Source organism: Delphinapterus leucas, chromosome 11 (assembly GCF_059928025.1).
Source record: "Delphinapterus leucas isolate spDelLeu-1000000601 "Yukka" chromosome 11, BTC_Dleu_Yukka2, whole genome shotgun sequence".
Taxonomy (NCBI): Eukaryota; Metazoa; Chordata; class Mammalia; order Artiodactyla; family Monodontidae; genus Delphinapterus; species Delphinapterus leucas.
In genome coordinates this window covers 19378145-19391397 of record NC_143139.1, presented here as the reverse complement: position 1 = coordinate 19391397, position 13253 = coordinate 19378145, and the positions used below count along the sequence as shown (strand labels likewise).

At 34.3% G+C, this 13253-nt stretch overlaps 1 protein-coding gene across 11 annotated transcripts in view; it reads left to right on the top strand.

Moving 5' to 3' along the window:
• SOX5 (SRY-box transcription factor 5) overlaps window positions 1-13253 on the top strand; it is a 997502-nt gene that overhangs the window by 691788 nt on the left and 292461 nt on the right. For all 11 annotated transcript variants that reach the window (XM_089919966.1, XM_089919964.1, XM_089919967.1 and 8 more), the window contains one exon: window positions 6925-7135. In XM_089919966.1, the coding sequence (XP_089776092.1) occupies window positions 6925-7135 (211 nt within the window). The remainder of the gene's footprint in view (window positions 1-6924; window positions 7136-13253) is intronic.

Sequence of the window (13253 nt, the reverse complement as noted above, 5' to 3'; positions counted from 1 at the left end):
AAAATGTTTTTGCTAGATGTTTAAACAGAAGTAAGATACAGCACACAAATCAGCAGGAAGATGAGGCTGTCACAGCACAAAATTTTCTTTGTTTTACAGGTTCTATTAGTTAATGTATTAGAATTCTCTAAATGCCACTTTTGCTTATTAAGTGGTTTTGAGAGCACATGAAAACATACGTTTTACTCTTGAATGCAGCATTTCTGAGATTCTTAGTGAATGTGGTTCTGAAAAAACAACCATTAGACACTTCTGCCCGTGTAGCACCCACATGCAAATGAAGATATTTTCCAAAACTGTTTTTCCTGTTTGTACAATCTCTTATTAAATCAGAAAAATTGCCTTTAAATTTCTGTTTCACTCACTGGAATGAAATTAGATGGCAAATATGACATTGGTTTAAAAACACAAAGGAAACATACTATCATTGTTTTATTTTATATTATAAATGAGATTAAACTATTAATAAGTTCAAACCAAATTTTAGTACATTTCTGAAAATAATCTATTTCCACAATGCTACGTTGACATTAATCTCAGATTCGTTAATCTATACAGTTAGTATGAAACCAGCACACCTACGCCTGTTTCAGTATGTGCCAAAATGGCTATTAAAAAAAGTTGTCAGGGCTTCCCTGGTGGCGCAGTGGTTGGGAATCCGCCTGCCAGTGCAGGGGACGCGGGTTCGTGCCCCGGTCCGGGAGGATCCCACATGCCGCGGAGCGGCTGGGCCCGTGAGCCATGGCCGCTGAGCCTGCGCGTCCGGAGCCTGTGCTCCGCAACGGGAAAGGCCACAACAGTGAGAGGCCCGCGTACCGCAAAAAAAAAAAAAAAAAAAAAAATTAGAACTGAGCAGGGTATGGAATATGGAACTTTCCATAGATCATAGAGCAAAAAATGTACAGTACATATTTGAGTATTATGGAATGTCTACCCATTTTTTTGTGATGATTAAGTGATTGTAAGGATTTAGAGCACTAATTTTCAGGGAATTTCTATAATCTCATAAAATGTTGAAATATATAAAATATAATCTTTCCTTAAAAGCTGACTTTGGATTCCTATGACTACGTTGCAAGTGATCTAGAGTAGGCCGGTATAGCCAAGTCTAACACACATACCCCTAGGGAGCTTTAAAAAAAACGCATATACGTAACTTGCTGGTCCCATCCCTAGACAGATTTATGAACCACTCATCTAATATCTGGAATTTCAATTAGTTTACCTTGTAGTCATTTAAGCACTAAGAATTGTTGATCTTATAAAACTCAGTAAGTTTTTCAAATGTGTTATTGGTGGCTTTTTCCAATATAGAAAGGTGAACAGTTGTGATGAGCTCTGTCTATAGATGACTGACAGTAACTCAAGCAAAACTGTCTCTGTCAATTTTTCATTTATTTAAATCAGTGAATCTAAGTATGCATTAGACAGCTCTTTTTTAGGAAAAGTTTAGAAAAGATTTTAAATCCGACAACATTAACACCAACAGTAATCACAACCATAATAGACACCCTTCAGAGATCTGCCTATAAGTGTTGACTTTTGTTGTATAAATCTTGGGAACTGACCATATCCTGTTCCCAGAATATTGAATTTGATCATGTTAATCAAAGAAAGACTCTTAGTGTTCCCCAGTGAGCTTTTTGAGGTGTTGGGTTTTGCCTCATGTATCCTTCCTCATATGTTTGCATCCTGCTTTCAGGAAAATTCCTATTTGAAATTTAACTGATATGACTTCTCAAAACGGTAACATTCATTTATAAAAGGTAACAATTTGTTCTGCCTTCCATTTCAGATTTATATGTGCATTATCACAAAGTAATTTCTGATTAAGAAGACAATGATTGCCCTTAGTAATGTACTGTTTTCTTCAATGTGTTTATTATTCTTTATAATTAAAATATTGATCTCTGTCTAAATGTTTATCTTAGGAACAGTAAAATTTCAAGTTATTGACATACATGCTTCTATGTTTATCTGAATAAAACATCAATAAAATCTATAGTTTGAGGCTCTTTTTACATATAATAACTGATCATTTTGAAATCATCTAATTGTATATATTAATGAGTTTATAGTCCTTTTCACATTTCGGTCAGAGCTTCTTAACCTGGAACCCAGGGTTTATAGGAGTTACTAGGGGATTTCATTGAGGAAGTTCATAGTTGGAACTATGAGAGTAGGAAATGAACTCTCTAAAATTATATGTAAAATTATGTGTGCAATTGCATGAGAGTTTGCCTGTATGCATGTGCATTTGAGTTTTGGAGGGCATCTCTGGCTACATCAAGAGACCTATAATCCAAAAGGAGTAAGCGTTAGTGGTTTGAGGTTTCATGCAGAAGTATAATGAAAAATTATTTTAACCAAAAAAACATTAAAAATAGTTTTTACACAATCATTATGTATTTTTTTCTATTACTAATGAAATTTGGCATCTCCTAGTTTGACAGAATAGGTTACAGGTAGTGCAATTTAGTTTCAAAATGGATATTTGTGATAACATATTTTTATCCAATTTTTAAAGAATTTAAGGAATAACTACATAATATAGCTTTTAAAAATTCAGATATAATTGACATATAACATTATATTAGTTTCAGGTGTACAACATAGTGACTTGCTATTGGTATATATTGCAAAATGATCACCACAGTAAGCCTAATTAACACCCATCGCCTAAGTTACAAATTTTTTTTCTGTTGTGATGAGAACTTTTAAGATTTACTCTCTTAGCAACTTTCAGATAGAGACTATAAAATTATTAACTATGGTTACCATGCTGGACATTACATCCCATGCCTGTTGCTGGAAGAACATGACCATGTCAAAACTTGTTTGGCACCAAAGCACTTTCTCTGTGGATCTGTAGTTCATTTTGTGCTGCGTCTATGCAATACCAAAATTAATGAACTTGCATTAATGAGAATTTAGTTAAAGATAGTCCAAATCTTCTGTACTGTTTCTTCTAAGCTCAAAACTTTATTGAACTAGAAAGAATGCTAGAGGTGGCCACACATTCTATAAAGATAGATAAAAAATCATAAACTACTGAGCACCATTATTTTGATTAGCCACTTAGACCTCAAATGTATATGTTTGGTTTATATAACTATTTAAATCGTAAGGTTCATTTTTGTGGAATATAGTGTAAACCAATGTGTATTTGGATGGAGAGAGCTTTATAAGCCTACAATATTGCTGGGTTAATTAATTTCAGGACATTTACATCACTTCTTTAAGAGTTGAACATATTGGGGTGAAAGCCTCTCCTTTTCATACTTAATTATTAAGAAGAAGCATATCTTGTTCACCCATATCATTGATAGATATAGACATAGTTAAAGGTTTTTTGGGGGTTTGTTTGTTTTTTGTCTTTTAAGAGTAGGGTAGTATTAGCACTGTGGTTGAGAACCAGGGCCCTGGAAGCCAAGAGAATGGAGTTGATTATCTGCTTTATGTTTTATTAGTCATATGATCTCAGGCATTTACTTCAGTCTGTGTGCCTCAGTTTCTCCATCTCTGAAGTGCAAATCATAATTAGGCTTGCCATGAGAATTAACTGAGTTAATGCATATATGGCAGTTTAAACAATGCCTGACACAAAGTAAATATTCAATAAATATTGTCTATCATTCTTAGTGATTATAGTCTGATAGACTGACTATTAAATGTAGTGTTTTTACTACCCTGTGTGGATTTAATTTCAGTTTATAGGACCGAAAAATACACATGATGATGTATTTCTTGAGTCTAGAAGTCAAGAATGAAATGTCATTTGGGCAATAAAAGGAAGATATATATTTGATTGAGTCGCATATTATCTCTTTTATTCAAATGAATTAATTCTTCTTAGTCACCAAATTATCTAAAATTTGAATATTAAGGTGTTCATAGAAAAATACTATCTATAGAATTAATAAGAATGCATTTTTAAAAAGATATTTTGATGAGGGTAGATACATGGATACATTAGGCAGACCCCTTCCTTTATCTCATGGTTGCAAAGGTGACAAAGAGAGCAAGGTGAGGTAAAGCTTGTTCAAGAATAACGGACTTCCCTGGCAGTCCAGTGGCTAAGACTCTGCACTTCCACTGCAGGGGGTATTGGGTTTGACCCCTGGTTGGGGAACTAAGATCCCACATGCTGTGTGGCGTGGCCAAAAAAAAAAAAAAAGTATACCGGAGATTATTAACCTCATTCTAAAAGTTTGGAACACACTTTTATCATTAGACTTTAAACGTTACACATCACAGTTCCAAGAGCTCTTCTGTAAAATACTGAAGCTTGTTCTTAGAGTTCACAAAACTTAATTAAATATATATTGCTGGCCTGGACCACTGCTGCATTTGTTAGCGGACTCTTTGAACGTTCAGCTCCCAGGAAAATGAACGGAAATGTGCAGTCATTATTTCAGGGATGGTAAATGCAGTCCCAGGGAAGAAACTGAAAACCATAGGACTTTGTTGACCGAAGACTGTGCCAGGACTACATAACAGGCCATTGGCCATGCAGATGGACAGTGGAGCCCCACACTGAAACATCTGTTAACTACATAAAACTGTTAAAGGGATTAACACTGCCAGAGGCTGAAATGTAATCAGACAGGTGAAACAGCGATAAGATAAATATTCCTGCTTGAAATAAAATTAATGCTAATTAATTTATTTTTATATTGCTGTGGTAACTGAGTTTAGAATTCTTGTGAAATACATTAAACTCTTCACAATATATCCTTTCTCTTTGCAAGGTGTAGAAAATTAGATGCAAAATGGGATATTATTTTATTTTACTTTAATTTGAAATTTTTTCTGATACTTTAATAGACTTCATTGCATATAATTTGGGTGTCATTCTCTGTACAGATGATGCTACAGAAAAATGTGTGTAATTTTCACTTATGGCAAGCGAAGCTCAGTTGCCAAATTCTTATTTGTAAAGTATATCATCATATAATGTAAAAACAGAGTATAAAATATAAATGTTTAAAGTGAAGCTAAATTTGGGATGTTTCTGCTTTTGACCTTGGAAATAAAGGAGAAGAAAGATCTGTGGAAAATAAATACAGCAGTTTTGCTGTATTCTGGTTTGCACATTAAACTGAGCTAATGTTTATTATGGGTCATTCATAAAAACATTCCTTAGTTTACTGAATGAATTTGTGATTGCCCCTTTCAGAGGTGTCTGTGTGTGTATGTATCTGTGTTTAAGTGTTTGCTTGTATTTATGTGTCAGTTTTAAATAAATAATTACAAAAGTGTACTTTCACTTACTCTGCAGGGGCTTATAATTATTACATTATGCATATTGATTTCTAAATTCAAGTACCTTATAAGCTAAGAGTCATCTATGAAAGTATTGTCTATAGAGCGTTCAATCAAGAAACAGTGATTGTAAGAGGCATATTCTGTTTTTAGGAAATGGAAACCATTTGGGGTTTAGAATTATTCTGAAAATTCTTTTCGCACACATTTTTTACTTTTGCTTTTCCCACATTGACTCGATCCCACCCAACAAACTGATGTTTATACCATAGCTAATGTCCCTGTACTCACTGATACCCATTGACAAAAATCATATGAACAGGTTATGATTATATTTATGTTGACATCTCTATTTTTCATATATTTTAAACAATTAGAATGACAGTTTTATCAAGTATTTTTAATCTAGTCAAAAATATTAGCATTATTTTTTAAAGATTAAATATCAAATCAGTGTGATTTGTCATTTTTCTGGGGTCAACGGATCCTCATTAACATGTCTTAAATAGAGGACAAATGTGTAAACACGGGCATAAGCTATTATACTGAATATTAAATATGCACACGCTCATATATATTTTATTGAAAACTTTTAATGCTGTAGAATTAAGAAATAAACCTGGGGGAGACTAACCTCCTCAAAGATGTTAGGATATGGATTTATTTTTAAGAAAAGCTCCGCTTTGTGGCAAGTCAAAGGATTATGGAGGTAAGAGATTATACAAGGAAGACCTTTAAGAAAATTAATTTTTCTTTGTCATTTCAATAGCATTTCTCTTGAAAAGTTCTGAAAAAACAATTTAGTGCTGCTTATACAAAATATACCCCTGATATTACACAAATTGCCGAAGTTCTACTAGAAATTATGGGGAAAATAATGCCAAAAGGAACACCAGAAGTATGTTTACCTTTTAGAATTATAGAATAAGTTCTTTTCATACATGTACACAATTATGAAGAGGCAAAGTCTGCAAGAAACTTTATTTTTCAGGACAAATGAGGCTTAAAGTGCAAAACAGCAAAGAGTATCATCAGAAACAGTGCTTCAGATAACAGATGGAATTGGAAATACCTTCTGCGTAAGCAGAAATGAACTTACAGGATACTTCTCTGATGTCAGAATAGCTTGGGTGGCTGATGTCTTCTTAAAAGCATGAGAGGAAGGTGGAGAACTAAAAGAGGCCCCTCCTTTAATTAGGAGTACCGTACAGAACAGGCAGCTGCTTCAAATTAAAAAGCAAATTAAATATTTGGAATGTTATTTGTTTAAACATTATAATGTCATGAGAAGGTTTATTACAGATGACCACTGCATTTAATGTTCGTAGGAAAATCTAAGACTTTCAAACAAAAGCCAAAAATAGACAAAACTAATCAATATAGGCTTTGTAGAAAGGCTGCGTTGCCGTTTGAACTCAGTCTAAGGGAGAGAATCTTCTTATTTTTACTTCTCCTATGAATTGATCTTTGTCTCACTCTAGTGTCAACCTGTAAAGTTAATGTATTCTTTTTTGAAATTTCTTTATTCCTTTTGCTCTTGCAGAGTGACGTTTTTCACCGTTGCAGCTGAATAAGCCATGTAACCAATTAAAATTAAAAAGCTTACTGAATTTTAAACAAATATATATATATATTTTTTTCTTTTGCTTTCTCTTTCAGGAAGTTGATGGCAATAAAGTTATGTCTTCATTTGCCCCACACAACTCATCTACCTCACCTCAGAAGGCAGAAGAAGGTGGGCGACAGAGTGGCGAGTCCTTGTCTAGTACAGCCCTGGGGACTCCTGAGCGGCGCAAAGGCAGCTTAGCTGATGTTGTTGACACCTTGAAGCAGAGGAAGATGGAAGAGCTCATCAAAAATGAGCCAGAAGGTAAAGGATGGAAAAGAAAACAAACCTGATTTTAATGGTTTGATTTTAACTTCTAGCTCCCTTTTCTGACGCACTCTCAAGGTTAAATTGGAAGAAACCGAATGCAATGAAGATGCATAGTAATTTTTTTTTAGAAACGTATTTATACATCTAAAATTTTATAAATCATTAATTTTTGTTATGATGTCTTCCTTATTTTCACACGAGTAAGTTGTGGTTGAGTAAAACTTAAGGTTCAAGAATACAAAGTGGCAGAAGAGCCCAGGACAGTCACCGCCTACCCGCCAGATATGTGCAGTCTAGTTCGTGCTTCCCCACCAGGGCCATTTTACAACTTTGTTACATTTTATAACCTTTATACATTAATGCATCTTAGACTGCCTAGACAATTCGGTCTATTTTTTGTATAGTCTAAAATTAGTATGGTTAGAACGATTGTGTATTTGAAAAGTAGTGATTCTCTTACTGTTAGCTCAGCTGAGGTTCCCAGTTTTTCAACTTCCAGGATGCCTTTATTTTAAGATTTCATTTTCTAAATCTCTTTAATAGTTACAGATAGTCTTCTACAGGTGATAATGCTCATGGACTCATCTTAAAATGAAAGCAAACAAACTAGTAAAACGATTGATGGAAACTGTATAATTTATGAATAAATGATAGTCATCCTTTACATTACAGATGTTTACTAACTCCTGTTTAAAACCTATGTCCATCCTAAACACGGATGCCACGTTGCACACAAGAACATGCCTCCTATTTATTTCAGAGTCAGATGGAAAAGTAAAACAAACAAACATAAAACAGTGACATAAAAAGACATGCTTTACACCAAAAATATACTGCATTTGTACTATTTAACACTATTTTTAACTGTTGTTAGGACACTGGTAAATTATATCTGGCGCAAAATGTATGTTAACCAGTATTTGGAGTCATGTGGTAATTAAATATTTCTGGGTCTCTACCAGATGCATAGCTGGGACATGGATTTTAGTTAAAATTTATGTAATTCACATGATCTTACAGTTGGAAGGGATTTTGGAAATAATCTAGTCAGCCAAAGACTTTTTGGCTCTAATCTTCATGGAGATAAAAATGGAGTTTTGAGGAGGACCCACACAACCTTTTTCTTTTAATGTGCTGCATTTTTTTCTGATAGTAAAAATAGTATTTTCTTACTATAAGAGTTGTTTAAAAAACAGAAAAATTAAAAGGAAGATGATAAAAATCACCCAGAATCATAGCTTTCTGGTATAACATCTTTATGATAGTTTTCTTTTTCTTTATTTTTGTATATGCTATTCATTTTGCATGATTAACTTTCTGCATTTAAAATTATTTTGCATCTTTTATGTTGTGATACAGCATTATTAACTAAAGTCCATAGTTTATTCAGATTTCTTTAGTTTTCACCGTGTGCTTTTTCTCTTCTAGGATGCCATCACATAACAGATTACATTTAGCTATTTGGTTCTCATGTCTCCTTGGGCTCCTTTTGGCTGCAACAGTTTCTCAGACTGTTCTTGTTTTTGATAACCTTGAAAATTTTGAGGAATACTGTTCAGATATATTGTAGAATGCCACTCTATTAGAATTTGTCTGGTGGTTTTCTCATAATTAAACTGGGACTGTGGGTTTGGGTAGAAAGACCACAGAAACCAAGTACCATTCTTGTCACATCACACCAAAAGTACATACTTACGATGTGATTTACGAATGTTGGTGTTGACCTTGATCACCTGGCTGATAACAGTGTTTGTCAGGTTTCTCCACTGTAAAGCCTCCCGGCCCCCTTTCTGTACCTTACTCTGTGGAAGAAAGGTGCTGTGTACAACCCACATTTAAGGAGTAGGGGACCTTGATCCCCATCCTTCACAGTGAATCATCGAGAAATTTATTTGTTTTATTCTTTATTGGAGATTTATCTCTTCTCTGTCATTTACTTATTCAATCACTTATTTATATCAGTATGAACTCATGGATGTTTATTTTATACTTTGAGTTATAATACAATTTTTTATTTTGTTAGTCACATTGTTCCAGCTTTGTTCATTGGAGGCTCCTTCTATTGTCACTTTGACGTACCACTGTGATGGTGGGTTTTTTCTTTTTTTTGAACACTTGTTCACTTTCTGGTACTATAAGATACTGCAGATTCATCTTGTATCTTTCCTTCTCCCAGTCCTAGAATAAACCATTTCTCTAAGAAGCCCTGGTTCCTTTTATTGGAGAATGGTGTTAGAAAGCAAGATCTGGATATGAAGTGTGCTCTTTGCTACTGAGGTGTCATTTCTTTTAGGGCCTTGGTATTCCCTCAGCGTTTCATGTGAGCTTCCTTCCAAGTGGGTGCACAGACTCTTAATTTGGAAATATATGACAGGCTGAAGCCAAATGAATAATTCCTAACAGGAAAAAGGGCAGGAGACAGTGCTTGCCAATTTGCTTAGCAGGAAACATTCAGAGGTACTGGGAATTAGGAGAAAATTAGCTACACAGGCAAAAGAACAGAGATAGAGCATCCATGGCAGAAAGAGTTGACACAAAGAAATATCGTTATGTATGTGGACATTAGACTGTTTTCATTATTGTATTTCCCACAGCTCTTTTTTTGTACTTTCCTTCCTACAAATATATTAAAAGCTCAGCTCAAGAGTGACTTGTTATTGAATAATACAAAGGTATTGAGAAAATACAGAGATAGTCTTTATGGAAGACTGGCATATAGGTTGAACATGCCAAGCATCTAGAAGCCCGAGTCCCAGAAAGATAGTTTCTGTATGAATACAAAACGACTAAGATGGTGTTATGTTTACGTACACAAGATTCCTAGACATGCTTTGAGTACACAGAAATGTAAGTAGACTCACAGTTATTTATTTACTTACTTACAATTGAAGTATAGGTGATTTACAATGTGTTAGTTTCTGGTGTATAGCAAAGGGATTCAGTTATGCTTATTTATAATATTCTTTTCCATGATGGTTTATCACAGGATATTGAATATAGCTCCTTGCGCTACACAGTAGGACCTTGTTGTTTATCTATTTTATGTACACTAGTTTGTATCTGATAATCCCAAACTCCTAATTACCCCTCTCCCACCCCCTTTCCCCTTTGGTGAGTTTGTTTTCTGTATCTATGAGTCTGTTTCTCTTTTGCAAATAAGTTCATTTGTGTCATTTTATAGATTCCACATATAAGTGATGTCCTATGGTATTTGTCTTTCTCTTTCTGACTGACTTCACTAAGTGTGATAATCTCTAGATCCATACATGTTGCTGCAAATGGCATTATTTCATTCTTGTCTATAGCTGAGTAGTATTCCATTGTATATATGTATATACCCCATCTTCTTTATCCATTCGTCTGTCAGTGGACATTTAGGTTGCTTCCATGTCTTGGCTATTTTAAATAGCACTGCTGTGAGCATTGAGGTGATATATCTTTTCAAATGAGAATTTTCTCCGGATATATGCACAGGAGTGGGATTGCTGGACCATACGGCGACTCTATTTTTAGTTTTTTGAGGAACCTCCATACTGTTTTCCATAGTGGCTGCACCAACTCACATTCCCACCAATGGAGGGTCCCCTTTTCTCCACACCCTCTATAGCATTTATTATTTGTAGACTTTCTAATTATGGCCATTCTGATTGGTGTGAGGTGGTACCTCATGGTAGTTTTGATTTGCATTTCTCTAATATTAGTGATGTTGAGCATCTTTTCATGTGCCTATTGGCCATCTGTATGTCTTCTTTGGAGAAATTAGACTCACTTTTATTGATGAAGAAATTTGCTCTTGTAAGAATATTTAGTAACTGCAACTCTTGGGAGTATTATCAAGGAGCAATTTATGTATCTGAGTAAAGTGATGATCTTAATCGCCAAGAAAAAAATAATAACACGGCAGAAAATTGTATCATAGAAAAGGAATAGAGTGTTAAAGGAAATTTCTTTCTATTTTTTTTTAACTGCAGAAAGAGAAAAAGGGAGAAATATATCTAGGAAGATATGTGAAAGGCTCCACAGCAAGTGGGAAGTTACATTCTAAATATTCTGATTCTTATTATCTCTATTTTCAGGTGAGGAAACCGATGTTGAATATGTCACAGGGTGACTGTTGGGGTCATTATTCAAACTGATTAAAAACTCCACTAAGTAAAGGGTATGGTTAGACATGAGAATGGACACCAAAACCTGACATTAGCCAAACATCAGGACAGTGACATTGCATACAGTACAAACAAATGATCTGTAGTTCTGTGATGTACTATAACATCAAAAGAATAAAATACCTAGGAATAAATTTAATGAAAAAGTACAAAACAGTGTTATAGTCTGTGATGAGGGCAGTAATATGGGGATGAGGAGAGTAGGGAGAGAGTGAATGGAACTAAATGTTAAGCTGGCAGATATCTGCTATGGAAAAATCTTTCCTTCCCTCAAGCTATGTTTTCCATTGTTTTTCAAAGGCCAGTAAAATGAACAGCAGGTTGTGATGAAAATTTCATTAAGGCCCAGCTAAATCATTATGAGGGTGCCATATTCATGCCTTTGCTTCCTCTCATTGGGGGGGAATGCAGATTTCAATAGAAGGTCCGTATTATTTCCGGCCTTATCCCTGCCAACAGCAAACTAGCAGAAATTCAGAAGTTAGAAGAGAATGGTGTGTCGTACAAAAGGAGGCCACCGAGGTAAAATGGTTAAAAAGAAAATAAGATTTGCATATGGGCCGAAGAAAAAATGGCTCTTTTATTCGAGCTAGCTTATCTTTTCAAGCAATTAATTAAAATATTTTACAAGTTATAAATAGAAAATATATTTATATACTTTTGTTTGTATCTTTTTCCTCCATCAGAATTTTTGTCTGTCATCACTTTAAAAGTTCTGGTGCTGAAGATTCTCATTTGTCCAGTGACACTTTAACTGATGTGGAACCTGCCAGAGTTCATAGTGAATTTTCAGTTTGAAATGTCTGACCTATGTAACATATATTTTATATTTGGTAGTAACTATGCTCTATCAGTTGTTTTTTTTAACTATTAGACTTAGGAGTTAAGAATGACGAGCTTTAATATCATAATATGTGATACATTATTCCTATATCAAGGCCTTGAATAAATGATATGTATTCGGTTGGTTGCATATATTAAGTGCATATCATGTGTTAATGATAGTGTTAAGTACTTTATATGAAATAGTTTATTTAATCTTTACATAAACCTCATAACCAGGGCTATTTTGTATAGCTATTCCAGTTTCAGGAAATGCCGTACACATGAACTAAATATTCTGTTTCTTATTATCTCCATTTTCAGATGATTAAATATGTCACAGGGTGACTGTCGGGTCATCATTCAAACTGAAGTCAACCTTAAACTAAAATTCATGCCCTTAACCACTACTTACACTGTTTTTTCTAATTAGGAATTTTGCCAGTAATAGTTTAATGTTGACACATTAACACATGTGTCCCTAAATTCCTATGAAATATTGAATAAGAAAGTAGTATTCCATAATTTTCTGCTAAAGTAAATTTCAGATTCCTCAATGGTGATCAAATTTCCAGAAAGCTTTAATTGAAAATCAGCTCAGTTTAAACTGTTTGATTTTAAAGTGTTAAAAAAAAAAAAGCCTTGGAAGATATCTTAAGAAAAACTTGTTTTAGAAGAATGTCTGGGAGCAAATTAGTTTGGCATAATAAAAATTCGGAATTGGAATGAAATGTAGACGCCTTTTAGCCCTCTCTCCTCATTTAGAGAGAGAGAGAGAACTGAGGTAGAGATGTGCTTGAGATCACACAGCAAGTTAGTGTTAAAGCTAGAATGAGAATCCAGTGCACATCCTACAGGTCCAGGTGCCTTTTTTCTCCAGTTCAGTTACGTCATACCTTCTGGTATTCTTTACTCTCTCTGTCTTGATTTTTTTAGAAATAATGTCATCACCCCATCTTAGTTTTAAAGAGTATATCATTGATCATTAAATTAAATCTGAACAAATCTAAGATAACCAGCTATCTTAATTTAGCTAATAAAGCCAAGATAGATTGGTATCCACAAATGTCCTGTGTTCTCAAGTTCCAGGTAGCTAGGGACTGTAGTCTATAACTACAGATCAG